The following is a 20,222-nucleotide window of genomic DNA, read 5'->3' as shown; positions in this document are numbered from 1 at the left end:
TTGAATGGAACTCATGACCATTCACTGCTTCTATTATTGTCCAGTGATGGAAGCAAAGTATGTAAACCAGCTAGACTAAGGATACAGAAGGAAAACTACGTGCTTGGTTTCTACCCTTGAGAATCACAGTGTCCTCACCAGTAGCCTGTCCCTTTCTGGATGCATCCATGCCTGATCTCCCTCTCTCAGCCGAACCACACACCTGCTCTGGAACTTCCTCATTCTTCCTTACTTTGCCCCCCTCCCCCACCCACTCCACCCCCACCCCCAGCCAGCACCTCCTTCTTCTAATCTCCTCCTCTGCTTTGGCCTAGTTTGACACCACATCCCCTCATAACATACGGTCCCTGATGGGCGACTAAGCTCTCACAACACAGGGATGAAAACCTCACCTGAACTCTAGCAGAGGAGCCTGGAGAGCCTTCCAGCATGAGAGAAAGGCCGGCTACACTGAGACCTGTCACTCACCCCCAGCATCACCAAGCCACTTTCTAGCCACTCCTCCAACCCCTAGAAGAAACTAGCCCCACGTGACAGGTCATAGTAACTCAGAAACACAGTTTCATTTCTTAGGACCCTTAATCAGGTTCAATAAATACGAATAATCAAAGCATTACTCAAAAAAAATAGATTTACTTGTTCCAACATATGTAAGTATGCCTTCTTAGAGCATCTTTATGTGTCAGTTTAATGGAAAATGGCTTTTAGTCATTTGGGGAAACTCCTTATTCCGTATGAAGTATATGCTTATTAAAATATACTATTAGTTCAAGCAACAAAAGCAAAGAACAACTTTCGGTTTTTTTGCATTTCTGAAAGCATTAATCATTTTTTTCCAGTATTCCTCTTAGAAATTATTTCATTGTTCTTCTCTTTTAACTTTCTGTGTGAACCGTGTGTGATGCCTGCCGGGGAGGAACACCTGGCAGAGCGGCTGTTCCTTCAGAGCCGCACCGCCCACCAGAGATAGAACGCAAGCCAGATAGTGTCACTCGTTGTCTATTCCTTATTAGCCATATTTTTAAAAAGGAAAAATAAACAGGTGAAATTAACTTTAATCAGTTTTTATTGACCCGATGTATTTAAAATGTTATCTTCTCATGCACGCTCTCTCCTTAAAATAAATAAATAAAATATTTTTTAAAAATTTTAAAAGCGTAAAATGTTATCATTTTGACACATATTCAATATAAAAATTTTAATGAGATATTTTATATTCCTTTTTTCTTCTAACTCTTTGAAATCAGTATGTATTTTACACTTTTGGAACATCTCAGTTTGGACTTGCCATATTTCAAGTGCCATGTGATTTGGAGTCTGTTCATTATCAGTATATCCTGAATTTCTCTTGAGATTAGCTATTGCCATTTTTGGCATATATGCAATCCAAGAGAACAACCCATCTGGATTTCAGTTTTCCTGCTAGTTGCTTAAATTTAGCATTCTGCTAGATAGCTGGAATTTTCCATCTGATGGCTAACTTCAAATAACAGAAAATACAGTAACACTGTATATAACTACAGGGCCAAAATGAATACACCACTTTTGCCCCCAGTAAAACTTGAGTATTTTTCCTCAAATTTTTGTATTATTTACATCTGTAAAATGGTACTGCCTCACTCTCATCTGTGGGTGTATGGAAATCTGGGCCTCACTCTACTATAATTCTGTGTGTTCTTTAATGACATTGCCATTATGTAGTAAGGGGAAGATGCATTTAAAACAAGGTGAAGAAGAGATTCTAGAGCTGAGGAGCAAATTGTAGTAAATATGTGATTTTTTTTCAGCACTTTTTTTGACATATTGAAGGAAATTGCCCATAGAAATTTCAAATCTCATGGTATGAAGAGTTAAACATTTAGCCAGTAAATACAGTACTCCACAGTCTTACATCTTGAGTGCTCTTGGAAGAATCTCAAACATTATTGTTTCACATAGATAAATTTCATTGTTCTGGAATAGCCCTTTACTTCACCATCTGTACCTATTAATTTTTTACTAAGGCACATGTTTTTGGGAGAGCACCATGAGATAAACCCTGTATTATATCAAATGTTACCTTCTGTGAGTCCTTCTAGAACTGTAAAGTAGTTCTGAAACCCAGGGACCCATCCTCCTGTTACCATCCTCTTCATATTAACATTTTCTAAAACTTTTGTGTCCCAGAGTAGCTAGCTCTGTCACTCTGTGTTGAGTATCTACTAAGGCAGACTGGAAAGAAAGGTCAAAGTAGTCTTGGTTTATTCTTTAGTATATTATAAGATTTTACCCAACATATAGTGGTTTTGTGGTTTTTCCCAGATCTCCACTGATGGCTTATTGTGTTTTTATTATCTGATCAGACTATCCCTTTAGACCATTTACTTCATATAGAAAATATCAGATGTATTTAAAGATTAATTAGAATTTCTAATCTGTTTCTTTTGTTTAGTGAGAGCTATATACAGAAAAAGGAAGTGTGCCGTTGACTTATAGGCAAAAGCTGCATTCCTAGAAATGAATATATAACAAAGGAAATATGTATATGTATGATATATGTAATATGAGAAATACATAAATTCCTTGTTATAAATTCCTGTAACTTCCTAAGTTAGAAAATGGAAAATACTAAATACAAATGCAGTTAAAGCCCATAAACAAGACATCAGTTTCAGCACTTAGACTGAAACCTAGAGCCCTAAAGAGTCCAGTATTGCAGGTGCATGAGATATGAGATGGTTTAGAGTTCATTTCCTTCTGACAGTGAATGCTAGTATCATCAGGAGTCCACAAATACAGAAAAGTGTAAATAACCAATAGATAACTGTGTTATTTTTTTTCTTACAGATGAATCTCTTGGTATCTTTTAATGTGCTTACTATTAGAATTCTTTATAGCAAGTTTAATGAACCAAATTAGGTAAACTAGCTTCATTACTACCAATTGACTGACTACTATAATTTCCTTATCAGATCAGAATCTCTCTCGCCATATACCACATGGCTATCTACTATTTCGGACACAGATGCTCTGCTAGCTGAGTGGGGCAAAGGTGGTGTTGTTACTGTTGATATGGGAGGTTGCATCAGACTCTGGGAAACTGGACTTGAACATCTGCAGCGATCACTCACGGAATGGAGAAACATGATTGGACAAGAAGGTGACCGACATATTCAGGTACCACTTGAATTGACCTTCTCTCTTAAAGGTGCATATTCAGGTATATAATTTAGTTCCAGATGCCACAGTTGTGGAGACTTCTGGCCCCGAAACTTGAATATCATTGCTTAAATAGCTAAAATAATTTCTCGTAATAGGAAAAGACAAATCTATCCCTCTAGCGAGTGAAAAAGTTAAAATGTGCCCATTTTTTGGTCAGTTCTTAAATATGCAGGTCCCTCACATCACAACATGAGAATACAATCAACGTTTGTTGTCTAACCTCCAGCGTTAATCGGTTTCCAGCACCACTGCCACATCTGTTCTGACTTTTACTGCCATCATTTTCAGCATCTCTACATGCTACCAAGGAAGCAGAGATACTGATATAAAATGCAGCCCATTACCGTAGGGCCAAAACCTATAGCCTAGAGAAGATAAGTAAATGATGCATCCAGTAGAGATGCATCTTTCCCAACTTCCTTATGTCCCAATCATGCAGACTTAGCAGTGGTGAGAAGTAGACCCAACCCTGCACTGGAAAGAAACATGGAAATAGGGCACCAAAGTGAGAGGAAACTCCAGAAATGACTCAGTCACCAGCTAATCTGGTTGCTGTCTGGAACTCCCGTGAACAATGAGGAAAGCTGTGTGCCCTTAGGTACTGAAGCATATCATCAAAGGATTTATTTGTAATTGATTTATTTTAATCTTCAGAAGAAAACTTCAGTGTTTACATTTCATTCTTATCCAGCAAGGTAAGAAAGAAAAGTAGGTTCCTATCAGCTGTGTGGTTCTGTAAAGAGCCAATTAGCAGGATAAAAAATTTCCACAAACTATTCCATTGATACCTGATTAATAATTACTCTCTTATGTAGTTATTTTTGTGATTTCCCTTAAAGGAGAACTGTTTAGATTTGTGAATGAATAATACATATTTCTCTTAGATTCTTAAAAGTTTATAGGAACATTGTGAAGATCGCAAACCAACATAGGCAAACAACCTCAACTTCTTTTGAAAGGGTATGAATATATTTATTTAATTAAGCTAAAATAAATGTATTGCTCTAAAATAAACATGTCATTAAGTGCAGTGAATCCATCATAACAACAGACTACTTGTTGGTCACTACCCATAACAATAATTGGAAGATTAATTAACTGTGGTTCTGATTCTCTTATTATTCTAAGCATTAGTGTATCCTTGTGAATTAAGCTCCTCTTTTCATTACAGGGATTGAGGCCTAAGAGTAAATACTATTGTTTTTGCATTTCTTATACTTTATTTCAATTTCTCGTATGTCATGGAGATGAAAGGTCATATTTTTCCTATGGTCAAGATTGTGGCCTAAATTAAGTTTCTTCCACAATAGAACTTTAAAAAGGAATTTTACTCATGATTTTCATAACTGGTCTTGACAGCTAGAAAAGTTAACCCCTATTTGTGTTTTAGCCATATGTTCTTCCCCGCGACTTCCCCAACTCTGTTGTTCATCTTCCTATTCCCAGCTCCTAGCATAATGATTGATACACAGAGGGAATTAGTATGTTTGTATATGCTCACACTCACATATACTAAATTGCACTGGCCATTGAAGCTATTTGATAAGAAATGGAATTGTTCTTTTAAACTGTCAGGAATTATTCATTTGTTTTTAATGTAACCGAATAAGTATTTATTAAATGAATATCTATAGTTAATAAGTTAGAAATGAACAGAAATATATTATCTAACATCCCAAAAATAATCAAAATACTTGGCTACCGTTTGCAAGGCAACATCTGATCCTTCCCAGACCAAACATTTTCCAGGAAATGTATAACTTTATGTCTCCAGTTCAAAGTTCAGCTGTAGCAGAAATAAAACTTACTCAGAAATAAAGTTACACATTTGAGAATTGGATGTTAGTTTCATTTAGAAACTTAGATGTTATCCAACCTTCTGCTTCCATTTCTGATGTTCCTGAATCCATTTTGGTTGATATTGAAATACATATTTATATACACACTCAAACCCAGAAACAGACTGTGAGCATGTATCTTTATGTGTAAACAGACAGGATTAATTGTCCAAATGGTCTACCATTGTTTTAGTTTTTGGTCGTATCTCTCCTCCCCTCCCTGTCTGGTAAATAATAAGACAGTATAGGGGCACAGGGTGGCTCAGTCGTTAAGCATCTGCCTTCGGCTCAGGTCACGATCCCAGGGTCCTGGGATTTGAGCCCCACATCGGGCTCCCTGCTCAGCGGGAAGCCTGCTTCTCCCTCTCCCACTCCCCCTGCTTGTGTTCCCTCTCTTGCTGTGTCTTTCTCTGTCAAATAAATAAATAGAATCTTTAAAAAAAAAAAAAAGACAGTATATTTAATTGCTCTTATTTAGACCAGTTCATGTTATTATTTACGAGTAGTTTACACAACCAAATCCAAATAGTAATCATTATGGAGTAATGGTAATAACAAGCAAAAATGTGTCTTTAAGCAGTTCCCGTACTGTGTGATCCCTCAAGCTGTTACTCATTTATGGGCCCTTTATTCAGCAGATGTCTACTCCTGGTTTTAGAGCTTGAAAAATGCCTTTCTTAGAAATATTGAGAAAAGAGAGTGTGTTCTCAGTGCCATCCTTATTGCTGGCTAAATACCAGCCGCTTTCCCTGCTCCTGGCAGAGTAACCCGATCACCATCTAGTGGCGAAATGGACTTATTTTACATCACGGAAATTTAAAAGGCCTGCTTTGCACTTTAGTCGTTTAAGGCAGCCGAGGCCGGCTGGCATGGGAGGTATACACACGCCTGGCTTGTGTGGTTCCTATTGGTCACAAGATGCTCCTTGAGGTCAGCAGTGACGGCAGGCAAACAACCTGCCAAGCCATGCCCCACTTATTGACCCACTTTTTTCCCTGGTTCTTCTGCATGGTAGCAAAAGAACTGTTGATGTTTAGATAAACATCAGTTACACGCTTTATCACTGTCCTTTATATCTTGCTACATTTCAGCCTTCTAGAGTTACTAGTTCTGTAGCCATTGTTCTTTGAATTTTTATTTTTACCTAATGAATTCATTGATAGTTTTCTTTCATGAGTACAGTTTACAAAAGAGTATTGAGCTCTGCATAGAAAATGTGCTCATTAATTTTACATGTTTTGATAGGAACGTGTGTTTTTCTTACAGCAAACAACTATAACAACAAACTCAGTGTCAGCGTAACTATAGTTCTAGAAGCCCATAATTAAAAATTCATACTTATGGGGTGCCTGGGTGGCTCAGTTGGTTAAGCATCTGCCTTTGGCTCAGGTCATGATCTCAGGGTCCTGGAATCGAGCCCTACATGGGACTCCCTGCTCAGTGGGGAGTCTGCTTCTCCCTCTCCCTCTGCTCCTCCTCCTGCTCATGCTATCTCTTTCTCAAATAAACAAATAAATATTTTTTAAAGAAAGAATTCCTATTTATTACTTTTAGACTCCATATTTTCAGAAGCATGTATTAATTATAAGTCAAAATTTTTCTGACGATGCTTCATAGTGTTCTCTATAAAATATATTTTTCACATTTTTAGTTACATTTGGATTCATCCCAAGAAGGCAAAGCTACACCCCATTTTTCTTCAGAAATCAGATCATCTTCTCTAAAAAGCTCCTGTTGACTATTCTTGTGGGAGCCCAAAAGCTAAAAGGTTATAGCTGTCAAATGTTATTATCTAATTACAGTACACTAATTAGAAAGAAAATCCTCTATATATTACTGGTGGAATCTCTTTGAGGCCTTTGAACAGTACTTCCTTACCTAATATACTTTTAAAATGGATAGAATCTTTGAAACACATTGTGGGACTGGAACTTACTCATTCTGCAGTGAAGATAGTGCCCGGTAGTAGATACATAGTAGAGGCAATGAAACAAATGAAACAAATACATAGAAAAGATAACTAATTTATATTAAGCACCATTAATCCTTTCCCGCTTTTAAAGAAGGTATTCTAGGAATATGAGTAAAGGTGGATTGCTATACTTTGGTAAATAATCCTGGTCTTAAACTACTAGCTCAACAGGTTTTTTTTGTTTTTTGTTTTTTTTTTAAGATCTCAGTAAGATGGAAAGTCCTGCTTCCGGTTTTGGAAACCACTAGATCATTTCATTGGACCTCTAATAGTACATTTAGTTTTGCAGTATGCAGACTGTACTCTCCACATGCTCTGAGGGGGTTTGCAGTTCTTTGTCTGTAGTAAACTATAGTTTACTCTTGTACTTCATTCTTCGCTTTGGCCAGTAATTCTGAAAATACTTAGTCCAATTCAGTGGGTCATTATTATAGAACAATCCATATTTTATAGGATTATTATATGTACATATATCTTTGGAACTCTTCCTTGGCTCAAAAAGCTAATGCTTTTTTTTTTTAATTTTTATAATTTCCCACTTTATCTTACCCAGCTATATGTGAGTAGAGCTGGTTTTCAGCAAGGTGGTCTAACCATTTGCCTATGCGGTAACATTTCAGCAATGCCTCCAATGATTTTCCCATGTTTGTTCCTGTTAGAGACATTCCCAGCCAAAGAAATTCACTTTGAATCTAGATTTTGAATAAGACTTTCAGATTTGAATAAGGTTTCTAATGAAAATGCAAGATGTCAAGGGAGGAATACCCCGTGGGGTGCTGATAGACCAGCTCTTTGGGGAGGGAGGGTGGGGCCGTTTATAATGTTTGGCAATTTCCATGGTGTAAATACTCCCTCCGTGGCTGATTTCAAGCTGCCGAAGGTTAACAGTCTACTTGCCAAATTTCTGAGTATTTAGCAGCCATCTCTCACAAAGTGGTACGGTCAGGCTCCAGCATGCCACTGGCTTGATTAAACCTTTAACTCCCCAAGGAGAATTATCACAGTTACCTATCTGCAGGGTCTTTCAGAAATCAGGCAACAGAAATGTGGGTGAGAGGGAAAGGCAGCAGAAAAAGGAGAGAAGAACGAAAAACACAGGTAAGGTGTCATGTTATCTCTGGGAAGTGTTGAGGCCTGCAGTTGTCCCAGTTATAGACTGGCGATGCTCTTGCTGAACCAGGAATTCAGGCTGAGGAAAGAATTGGAAAGAAGTCTGCACTCAAGTAGGATGACACTCATGGGTTCATGAGTATAAGCCTCCTTTCTTATAAACACCATTTCAGAAGGAAATTACCAGCTGAGTTTTACATTTCTCCAGAAGCAGTGCTTCCATTAGATCACAACTTGGTGGGTAATTGCTAACTATAACAAAAATTAAATGAGCAACCACCTCCCTAAGACAAGCAAATCAACAAGCTTATGACTTTCAGGGAGGCCATGAGTTTTCGTTAACCTGTGGTGCATATCCAACAAAAATAATAATCCTATAAATTACAATAACTGTGGGCATTACAGTTGTCTTAAACTAACATTAAAAACAAATATCTCGCTTTCTCATTGTAGAAAAGACCTCACCTTAGGAAATTGCTTTTCCAAATCATCAGCAACAGAAGTATTTTAACTCCTTTCTTTCATGACGGACCTTAAGATCATTATTCTGTATGTTACTATATCCTCAGTGCATATTATTTAACAATATGGTCAGCAAGTAAAGAAGTAATCTTAGCAATATTTAAAGTATATAAGGAAAATAAATTAATTCTGTAATATATTAGTTATAAATTGAGATGTCAAATGCAGTGAAAATGTTGACAAGCAATAGTTCTAGAATTTTTATGATTTTGAACTCATTATGTATAATCACATCACAATGACTATAGAAACAAAACCTTGCTGTTACATTTATAAATAAAATTGTAATTTTATTCATAAGCAGTATAGCCTATTGGCTCTACTTTCCAGTTATAATATAAAGACAAAACCATTGTACCTTACAAAGATGTTTTAAGAATGAAATGCATTAGTACCTGGCACAGAGGTACTCAGTAAAGAAATAAAAATTAGAAACTTAGAATTTAGGTAATATTGGCCCATAGAATTCTTTAATGCTTATATGGAAACAAAACCAAATTAAAAAGAGGTTTTTGTGTTCCCCAAACACCTAATATTAAATCATGACCCAATGAGTTACACAATTCATCATCTATCTTAGTGTTACAAGATGTGAGGTTTGTTTATAATCCTGTTTAGGAAAAGTTTTGTCAGGCCCAAAAAAGGAATTAAAAAAATGGTCTGTGCCGAAACCTGTCAGCTTGAAGAAAAGCAGGAAATCAATGATAGGACAATTGTCAGCAGCGGATTATAGTGTTTAGCCTTATTCAAAAGACAGATTAGAACAGGACCAAAAAACACACAGCAAAATATACATCATCTTTAGCCTGAGTCCTGAGAGCAATAAAAAGAGCAAGTCAAATTGGGAGTTGTCTTTCTTAGTTTTTCCATATGCAGTACTTTTGTCTCTCCTTACAACATTCTAAAAATGTCTCTCTTTTTATTCACAAGGTCAGGCCACAGGCACCATCTCTGACCGCTCTTCTTTGAATAATTCCAAGCATTCTTCCATTTATTTAATTAACATATGCTGAGCTCCCAGAATTGCTAGGAGGAAGAAAGAAATAGGATACAGGTACTGACCCAAGGAACTTACAGTCACATAGAGCCATAACCAAGTAAACTGTAGTGCAATGTGGTAAATAAACTGATAGGAGCATGATCAAAGGCTCCGAAGACAGCACAGAAAAACTTGACTCTATCATTGGAAGAAGTTCCAAGATGAAATAATCCCTGAAACCAGTTTTTCAGGAAGGGGGAAGGGACTCCTGATAAATCCAATGCATGTGGTTAGTTTTGTCTCTTGCCAAAATCCCAGTAAAAGAACAATAAAGGATCAAAGAAAAGTACAAACCCCACACAGACAAAGAGAACTAGAGATGCAACAACACTTTGGAGGATGGAAAATAAATGGGTGGGTGGTAATAAGTTATCAACTGGAGAGAGCTAAACCCATTCCTCCAGTGGCGGGGGGCGGAGGGCATGGGGGGGGTCGAATAAGACGCAAGATGCTGTACTCTGTAGAAGCCTGCGAAGTGTTAGGCCATCAGGACTTGAAGACACCATGTACCTCTGAAGGTTGGAGAATGCAGGGTGGCACCAAAAGTTGGAAGATTAACTGAAAGTCTATATAGCGACCATTTCGATATCCAGATGTTCTCCTCCATCTTATGCGCCTGGGCCATTGGCTGTTCTCTAGGCCAATCAGAAACAGGAGCTGTAGTGGAGATTTATACAATTTAGGACAAGAGTGAAATCATATAGAAATCAAGAAGACAAAGTGAAAGTCTTTTCTTATTTAGATCCCATGAAGCTGACATCCACATTTATGTACTTTGAGCAGAAGAGTAGAAAAATCCTTTCTGGAAACTGACATGTCCAAGAGAAAAGCCTTTCTGATGCTAATTTCTGGAAGTTTCTCCCTAGTAACCTTACAAGAAGACCCACTTATTGTCAAGACCTACCTTTATGCAAGAAAGTTTTCAGCCCCCTTATTCTTTTTTTTTAAGATTTTTATTTATTTATTGAGAGAGAGAGAGAATGGTAGAGAGAGAGCATGAGAGGAAGGAAGGTCAGAGGGAGAAGCAGACTCCCTGCTGAGCAGGGAGCCCAATGCAGTACTCAGTCCTGGGACTCCAGGATCATGACCTGAGCCAAAGACAGTCGCTTAACCAACTGAGCCACCCAGGCACCCTCAGCCCCCTTATTCTTAAATATTAATGGATAGCCTCTTATAAAAAAAAAAGGTGGAAATCTAAACAAATGAACAGAGAAAATAGAGATGATGCAGCAAGAAGAAGAACATTTCAGAAAGTGACAATTGATATTCTCAGAGAAGAGAAAATATGATAATTTTAAAAGAAAAACGTGATGCTATTTTAACATAGGAACTTTGAACGAACAGGAAAGATGTCTTGGAAATTGAGCACTGAGTCATGTATAGAAGTGTTGAACTATATTGTATACCTGAAACTAATAATAACATTACATATTAACTATACTAGAATTAAATAAACAACAAACCAACCAACCAAACAAACAAATGCTATATGGAGGGAGAAAAAGTGGTAGCAAGAATAAATTCTATAGAAGAGGTTGGACATTCATTTGCTAGTTTTCTCCTAATTCTATAACACATTTAAAAGTTTAAAAATTAAAAGACACAAGGCCCAGTAGGGAGTTAAAATGATTTTCTAGAACCAGTTTCATGTGAACCTCTGTAGGACTTGCCAATAGGAAGACAGAGGTAGGAAAATGGGTCTTCTCCCATGGACTTCTGCTCACTTTCCAGGCAGAGCGCCACCTGTATATTTCCCCCATGACCTATAGCCGAATAATAGGGCTATCAGAATTCTCTGCTTCCATCAGAAAACTGCTAAAAGCATTGGATCCCCTAGAGAAATGTGCACTATTTCTGGATCAGGAGTGTGAAACTTACAAGCTACAGGGCGAGCAGAAAACTGGCTGGGACCCAAAAGCCAGAGGAACCAGACTAACTGGTCTGTCTCAGAGGAGGCTGGCATTTTCTTCACTTAGAAGTTGTTCTTCTTTTCCAAACTGCTGTGTTCTCATGATTTTATTTAATTAACCAGTCAAGTATCAATCTTATTTCAGCCACGTTTGTGTACCCACACACACACAAAAAAAACACTGTCCCTTTCGTTTTTTAAATTAATTGATTTATCAGTAATTGTCTGGATATAAATATACTGAAAACTTTTAAATATCATCTCAATCTGTATTAATGAATGGCCCTCCAGCAACAAATTTCAAGCCGCAATTGACACCTGTAGATCCAAATATAATTACATATTTGCCACCATAAATACTTTTTTTGGTGAGGAAGAATTTTCCTATTGTGCCATTATATCTATAATCTGATGGCTCTATTAGTTGAATCTCAGTTCCTTAAAAACTCTGTTGGTTCCCCCCTAACCCCATCCCATAGTTCAAGTTGATTTTCATATAACAGTGTATATACTCCAGACCTGGCTTCAGGAAAGTCAACAAACCATGATCTCCTAGGAAGATGGTGGCAATCCTAGCTGTAGAGTTTCTTTGTGGGATGGGCTGGTGGTCATCTGTTGAATTATGGAAATTATGGACAAACTAGATATTTGAGTCCCGTGGGAACCAGCCATCCAGAATGTTCTTGTGGAGTACTTGCTCTGTCCCCACCAATGTAAGACCTGTGGGGAGATGGGGAAATACTGAAACACAAAGCCTGGTTTTTACCCTCGGGGAGTTTATACTACGTGATTGGGGAGATAAGGCTGATAGTCATGAAACAGCAGCAAGTAGTACAAAATCATGTGTCGTTCAGTGTAGATTGGGGAGTTTGGGCCCTGTGCCATAATAGGAAGAGAAATATGTATGCAGACAAAATTTATAAGTGAAGAAAATGGGGCTTGGATTGAACATTATTTTATTTTATTTGTCTTTATATAGTTCAAAAGAAGAGGTCAGAACATTCCAGGCACTCCAAAAATCATGACCACAGGCACAGATACAAATGAACACCGTGTGTTTCCTTAATAAGAGGATGAATTGTGCCATAGGCTTGGATCAAAACAAATCCAGGAGAGACCTGGCGCAGATACCAGGGGAATGGTAGGCAAACATCACAGCCAGTGTGATGCAAGCTCAAAGCCCAGAGGGCAAATCCAGGTTGAACACCAGCTATCCCAAAGAGACAGTAGAGGGTATACCAGAGCAGGGGTGGGAGTAAGAGCTGGGTCTGCGACCACCAGAAATGCACAGGCTGGGGGATTTCAGAAAACAGGGTGTGATTTCGTTTCAGCACAGTCTTATTGGCACAGGACATTTTTAAAAGCAGTTGAAAGGATGTTAGTCTGTTTAGGCATATCTGTAGCAAATTGTAAGACAAACTTAACTAAAAGCAAGGGGTATCTTTTGGGTAGTAGTGCAATCAGGAGTCACCTGAATAGGAGAAACTAGGCTGCATGAAGGTCCAATGAGGCTTCTAGGTTTCCTGTGCCTAGGAGCTGCTGAAGGTCATTGACTAGGAAAAATAGAATAGTGAAAGGTATTCAGATTGGCAAAGAAGAAGTCAAACTCTCTCTCTTCGTAGATGACATGATACTTTATGTGGAAAACCCAAAAGACTCCACCCCCAAATTACTAGAACTCATACAGCAATTCAGTAATGTGGCAGGATACAAAAATCAATGCACAGAACTCAGTTGCTTTCTTAGACACTAACAATGCAACTGTAGGAAGAGAAATTAGAGAATTGATTCCATTTACAATTGCACCAAAAACTGTAAGATACCTCAGAGTAAACCTAACCGAAGAGGCAAAGGATCTATACTCTAGGAACTACAGAACGCTCATGAAAGAAATTGAAGAGACACAAAAAGATGGAAACATATTCCATGCTCCTGGATCAGAAGAATAAACATTGTTAAAATGTCTCTGCCACCCTGAAGGCTGCATTAGGAAGATGGACTTGGTAGTCATGTACAGTCTGGGAAAGAACCCTAAGTGAACTAGGGCAACAGTGAGCATGGGTATGAGTTGGTGGAGAAAGGCTGAGTACGTGACATGGAGGCAGACATTATGGATGTTTCTAGTTTGGAGATCTGGCAAAATGGCAGATCATTGTAGGAACCAGGAGAGTTGGAGAGGAGATAGGATTCAGGCATTTTGAGTATGCTGAGTTTGAGGTAATGGTGAGATACTTCACAGACAGTGTACAGTTGGTAATTAGAAATACATCACTGGACTAGAGATTCAAGCTAGCAAGAGTTGTAACCATCCTTATCATTGAGATTTTATTTGAAACCATGAAAATGGTGAGATGCTAAGGAGAATAGAGGGAATGATCAGAACAACTGAGCTTTGTTTTTAGAAAAACCTACCGATATTTCCAAAAGGAGAGTCTCAGAACCCTCTTTAATAAGGAATCCACGTTCAAGCTGTTGGAAGACACTGTATAATTTAGCAGCCTCTAAGAGATGAAATTATAATTAGGAGATATCTGGCTTTGAGAAGTCCCAGTAAAGAAACCTCTTTAATTTGTTTAACCCAGTAGTCCACAAATCTATTCAGATTCTTTTGACTATTTCAGCAAGTTGCCAGTCTTTAAAGATTTTATTTATTTATTTATTTATTTATTTATTTATTTATTTATTTATATGAGAGAGAGTGCGCACGTGAATGGGGAGGGGGTGGAGGAACAGAGGGAGAGGGACAAGCAAAGCAAACTCTACCCTGAACACCAAGCGAAGCCCAATGCAGGGCCCAATCCCACGACCCCAAGATCATGACCTGAGCCAAAATCAAGAATTGGACGCTTAACTGACTGAGCCACCCAGGCACCCTGATTGACAGTCTTTAGATTCCTGGTTTTCTTCACTCCAGTTCACCATGGACTTTGTGTAGTAGATCTCTTAGGACAAGACCTTTATGCTAATTCTAGACCTGAATCAGGTCAGGATACAGCCACATTGTATGGCATTTATGACCTCAGAGGATAAATCTGGAATGCTAGGGTTGACAGTTAAAAGAATAATTCATCCCTATATCTTTGAAGGGAGGACCTATTATTTCATGTGATTTCAGATTTAGTGTGGAAAAAAGTATGAAAAATGATGCTTACATAGAGCATTAAAAGTGAAAAAATTCAGCTTACATTAAAAGGGAATTTATTGGCTCATGTGACCTAGTCTCTCTCCTCTTGGCTCTGCTTTTTTCTGGAGTGGCTTCATTCTTACAAAACCTTTCTCCATCGGGTGGCAAAGATAGCCCTGGTAGCGCTAGGGAATAAATGGTTCTCATAGCTGACTATCCCAGCAAAAGGGGCACGCACATCTCTGCCAGTAATTTCAGCAGAAGTCTTTTTTTTTAAGATTTTATTTATTTGAGAGAGAGAATATGAGAGAGAGAGCACATGAGAGGGGGGAGGGTCAGAGGGAGAAGCAGACTCCCCGCCGAGCAGGGAGCCCGATGCGGGACTCGATTCCGGGACTCCAAGATCATGACCTGAGCCGAAGGCAGTCGCTTAACCAACTGGGCCACCCAGGCGCCCTCAGCAGAAGTCTTAAGGGGTACTCCAATAGGCCTGTGAGATCACTTGCCCATCCTGAACCAGTCACTGTGACCAAAAGGGTGAGATACTCTTAATTGGTCAGACCTAGGTCATGTCTTCACTCCTAGAGTTTGGGATGAGTGAGGACCCTATCGGTCCCATGCGAAACACAAAATTAGGAATTAAGAATAAGGGAAATACCCCAAAAGAAATACTGAATAAGCAAAAAACATGACCATGTGTTGTTGTTTGTTTTTTTTTTTTGTAGTTTTGACAGCTAAAGCCACCCCCTTGCAAGTGACAACTAATGACCTTTCTAGGCTAGGGCTTCCTGAAGGCTAGAACTATTGTCAGATTTATTTTGTTTTGCACTCAGCATGACATTCATGAAACATGAGTCTTAGCAAATGCAATATGAAGATAATTAGGCCAATGATTGATCTATAGCATTCATTAATTTCATCTTCCATTTAATTTCTAGAGCGAGTACCTCAGAAGTATATGCTTGGTTTTCTAAGCACATGTAGGGCAGAAATAAATACCCTAGTTACAATTGTCTGGAGACTTCCCAGTTTTGAGGGTTCTGAATGAAATTGTCAAGTCTTTTTTGACAGCGCTCTGATGGTATTACCATGGGTTTTTCTCCCAGAGAAAAGAACTTAATAATATTGGATCATTTTCATCATGTTTTTCTTTTAGATATTTCTGTTTTAAGAACTGAACACAATGCTGTTAAAGGCCCTACAGTTCACGATGCTGGTATGGGTTGAATAATCCTTTCCATAAAGACCAATGACATCTCTAGAGCCCCGGTAGTGAAGTGTAAAAGGTTAACTAGGTTTTGTGCTAGCCAAAGGGGAAAGTGCCACATTTGACTGTGAGTCATTACCTCAACCACTCTGCCATCATATTTACATAAATAACTCATTGCCCAGAAGGGGAAACGCTGACATAATATCAGAAACAAATTCATGTGTTCTAAATCTGGTCTGAGTTAACCCATAGAACTCCCAACAAATATGTAAGGACTGTTTCATAGCAATAAATAGAAGCTATTATTGTTACTATGGCTCTCTTAATACTAAAGTACAATGTTTTTTCCTAACTTATAGCCCATAATTACTTAGAAGTGCTTAGGTGGCTCTGTCGGTTAAGTGTCTGCCTTCGGCTCAGGTCATGATCCCAGGTCCTGGGATCAAGGCCCACATTGGGCTCCCTGCTCAGTGGGAAGTCTGCTTCGCCCTCTCCCTTTGCTCCTCCCCCCTGCTTGTGCACTTTCTCTCTCTCTCTCTCTCTCTCTCTCTCTGTCTCAAATAAATAAATAAAATCTTTTTAAAAAATTAGCTGCACATCTCTCTGGTTTGACGATAAGGATAAGCTTCTAACTGCTCTCAAGATTAAACAGGCTTCAAAATTCTGAATCTAATTCTCCTTCTCACTCAAGCCCAGCTTAAGAAATAGTTAGTTAAATAGGTTGGTAGGTAGATAGATAAATAGAAAGAATATTTATATTTACATGTTTATAATTATATGTGACTCTTCCACTCAGAGTTTTTCACTGTCTCTTCTAAACTTTGGTGAGTTTGAAAGGAGCATATTGTTCACTAAGGACAACTGCTGATAAAAACAATAGAAAGGAAAAGCATTCCCCCTCAGAGCCTTAAATCCAAGCCTATTTGTAATTTCTGTCTTCAGGTATAAACAAATAATTTTTTATTTTTCCTCACCAAATACAATTACATGTTTTAAAACTTTTTGTTTATCTTTCTCTCCATATATATTTTTTTCACTAACCACTTGAAAGTAAGCCATAGACATGATACCCTGTTACCTCTAAACACTTCAGTATTTCCTCAAAACAAAAGCACCCTCCTACATAACCACAATACAAACCTCAAAATCAGGAAGTTGGCGACCAGACATCATCAATGTCTGATCGCCAACTTTATTTAGAATTTATTCAAATTTCACATGTCCCAATAGCATCCTTTTTAGCACAAAGAGGCAGTCCAGGATCACGTGTTCTCTCTCTTTTTTTTAAGATTTTATTTATTTATTTGACAGAGAGAGACACAGTGAGGGAGGGAACACAAGCAGGGGGAAGGGCAGAGGGAGAAGCAGGCTTCCCGCTAAGCAGGGAGCCCAATAACGTGGGGCTCAGTCACAGGACCCTGGGATCATGACCTGAGCCCAAGGTAGATGCTTAACGACTGAGCCACCCAGGCACCCCTGGGTGTTCTCTTTCAATCCAGAGCAGTTTCTCATCTTTCCTTGGCTTTCTTGACCTTGACATTTTTGAAGAGCATAGTCTAATTCTTGTGTAAAAACATTCCTCAATTTGGGTGTAGCTACTGTTTTCTCATTTTAGATTCAGTTTATGCATCTGTGGCAGGACTATCACAGAAATGATGCCATGTTTTTCTCATTGTGTCCTATTAGGTGGCACAGTGTTTGTTTGTCCCATTACTGGTGATGTTAACTTCGAACATCTGGTTACGGTGTTATCTCCACTGTGTTTCTCCACCATGAAGCTAATATTTTTTCCTTTTATAATTAATATATGTCTTTTGTGGGCCTATGTTTCGAGACTATGTAAATCTCTTATTTCTCCTCAAGCTTTCTTTCATTAATTTTACCATCCATCAATGATTCTTGCTTGAATCAATCATTACTACAATGGTTGCCAAACAGTGATTTTTCCCAGTTTCATCAGTCCTCCTACATTTATCAGTTGGCATTCTAAGCTAAGAAAGGACCCCCCTCCCCTTCTTATCCTTTTGTTTTTTATTAGTATTACCTCACGGATTTCTATCTTATTTAACAGATTATAGAATATAATAGAATATGTTCTTATTTATTTTGATGTTCAAATTGTTCCAGATTTAGCCAGTGGGAACCCCTTCAAGCCAGCTCCTTTGTCCTTTTGACATGCCTCAGTCATTTTTTTAGTACTTCTTTAATTTGTGGCACAAAAAAAAATAGATCCAATTACTTTTGTCTCTGATTTTCTGTCCTGGTAGAAATACTATTTCTTTGGTCAGTTTTCTTTGGATACTGCCTTAGATCAACCTGTTAATAGAAAAGAAGCATTCTAAACTTCTTCCATTTAACCAACTCACCAAATTAACCTACCCTCTTGAATGGATGTCCAGAGCAGCTTGAACGTTTGCAGCTCATCAGCTTCTCTCTAATATGCCCTAGCCCTTCTACTCCTACTAGTTGAGTTTTACTTAAGTTTGATGGGAGACAGTTTAGCAGAACCTTCAGGTTGAACTACCCTCACATACCAGTTACACTCAGAGAGTCCCAGAGTGCTCTGTCATTCATAGTCATATATAATAGAGGAAAATCTATAAAGATGTGTTAACATAGCCAGTATTTAGATTGAATATTTTTTTCATTATAACAGAGTTGTGTTGTGAACAAGGCCTAAGAAGTCATCCATTATAATCTTTCAGTGTCGTTAAAGATTTGGTCAGAGAGAGATAAAGTTTCCTCTGGCCATTGGCCAGGACCTAAAATAATATTATTATAGTGACTCTTGATTATTGTTATTTGACGCTTATCTATCCATCTTGCTATACTTGATCGTTAAGTAGCTTCAGATTTTTCTTGTTCATTTGGCTGGAATTAGTATTTCTACTGACCACATGAGGGTGTCTGTGAGCTTAGTACAGGAATATTTCAGATAATTTCAACAACTAATAGAACTTCAATAACTAATAACTGTTGTCATTTCTCTATATTTGGAAGTTGTAATTTAAAAGCGTAGTCAGGGTAACCAGAACACTTGAGTCAATGTTCTCTCCATTTGAAGATCTTTTGACTATTAAATGAAAGGCTTTTATGAGAAGAATTCAGAACTTTTAGTGAAGTTGTGTGCCCAGAGGAATTTTCTCAGGCCAAAAATTAAGAGATCTAGATCGTTTTCCTGGTTCCACCACTCATGTGTGGCTTTAGGCAGTTACACCATCTCTCTGGGCCTCAATTTCTTGCTCCATAAAATGAGGTAGATTGTAAGCTGATCCTTTGGGCCCTTCTACAAAAGGCAATAATGAAGATAAGACCTAAAACTAAGATAAACATCAAAGAACTTCTCCATACTAGTGATTCTTTTTTTATTGACTGCTTAGGATGTGCTAGTCACTATCAATACATTCTCTCAGGTAATCATTACAACCGCCATTTTATTGTTTTATTCTGAGGTTGGGTGAAGTAATTTGCCCAAGATCACTCTCCTAAACAATGAACGAAACTGAGATTTCAGCCTAGATCTCTCCAACTCAGTAGGCCATGTTTTTTTTTTTTTTTTAAGATTTTATTTATTTGAGAGAGAGAGAGAAACAGCACGAGAGGGGAGAGGGTCAGAGGGAGAAGCAGGCTCCCCGCCGAGCCAGGAGCCTGATGTGGGACTCAATCCCAGGACTCCGGGATCACGACCTGAGCTGAAGGCAGTCACTCAACCAACTGAGCCACCCAGGCGCCCAGTAGGCCATGTTTTTATTCCTCTTCATCACATGGCTTCCCTAGGGCCAAAAGGCTAGTTTCAATGGAGAGTGTACTCTTAGAGGAGAAAATCATTCCTTCTCTGCCCTGGAGATCAAGTGCTTAACAAGGTGCTGGATGGAGGACACAGGCCAGGAAGGTCTGAGGCAAAGAGGAAGTCATGCCCCCAACTAAGAAAGAAGCCTCTACTTAGCTGTTGTGAGAACGTAGGCTCAATTTGGACATTTTCAAGAGAAGACCAAAATCCAGATTTTTATGTGAAATCTCATTAATTTGAAAATTTGGCAATAAATTCAGAATTTTTTGTGGGTGGAGGGATGACAGAATACTCTGGGACCTACAGATCTTTCTTCTCACCAGGGAGGAGCTGTGTCAAGAAATGAAGCCCCATTCCCTTACAAGCTTTCTCAAGTAGCTTACCTATGTTGGTAAATTCCCTTACTTGCTCTACAAAATTTTTACGTTCACCTAATGGAGTTAAACAAAATTGGCAAATTACACCACCTGTTTTTTGTATGGCCACAAGCTAAGAATGGTTTTTAGA

The 20,222-nt window shown here is 38.4% G+C and overlaps 1 protein-coding gene across 5 annotated transcripts in view; it reads left to right on the top strand.

Annotated features, from left to right (window-relative positions):
- VWA8 (von Willebrand factor A domain containing 8) overlaps nucleotides 1-20,222 on the top strand; it is a 336,853-nt gene that overhangs the window by 244,614 nt on the left and 72,017 nt on the right. For all 5 annotated transcript variants that reach the window (XR_012378777.1, XR_012378779.1, XM_073894490.1 and 2 more), the window contains one exon: nucleotides 2,952-3,156. Coding sequence is in view for 3 of the 5 variants with exons in the window: in XM_073894490.1 (XP_073750591.1) it covers nucleotides 2,952-3,156 (205 nt within the window). In the remaining 2 variants the exon portion in view is untranslated. The remainder of the gene's footprint in view (nucleotides 1-2,951; nucleotides 3,157-20,222) is intronic.

The sequence above is a fragment of the Callorhinus ursinus genome, unplaced genomic scaffold (assembly GCF_003265705.2).
Source record: "Callorhinus ursinus isolate GAN/ISIS: 27379988/994484 unplaced genomic scaffold, GSC_fseal_2.0 scaffold7, whole genome shotgun sequence".
Taxonomy (NCBI): Eukaryota; Metazoa; Chordata; class Mammalia; order Carnivora; family Otariidae; genus Callorhinus; species Callorhinus ursinus.
This window is presented reverse-complemented; position numbering and strand designations above follow the sequence as displayed.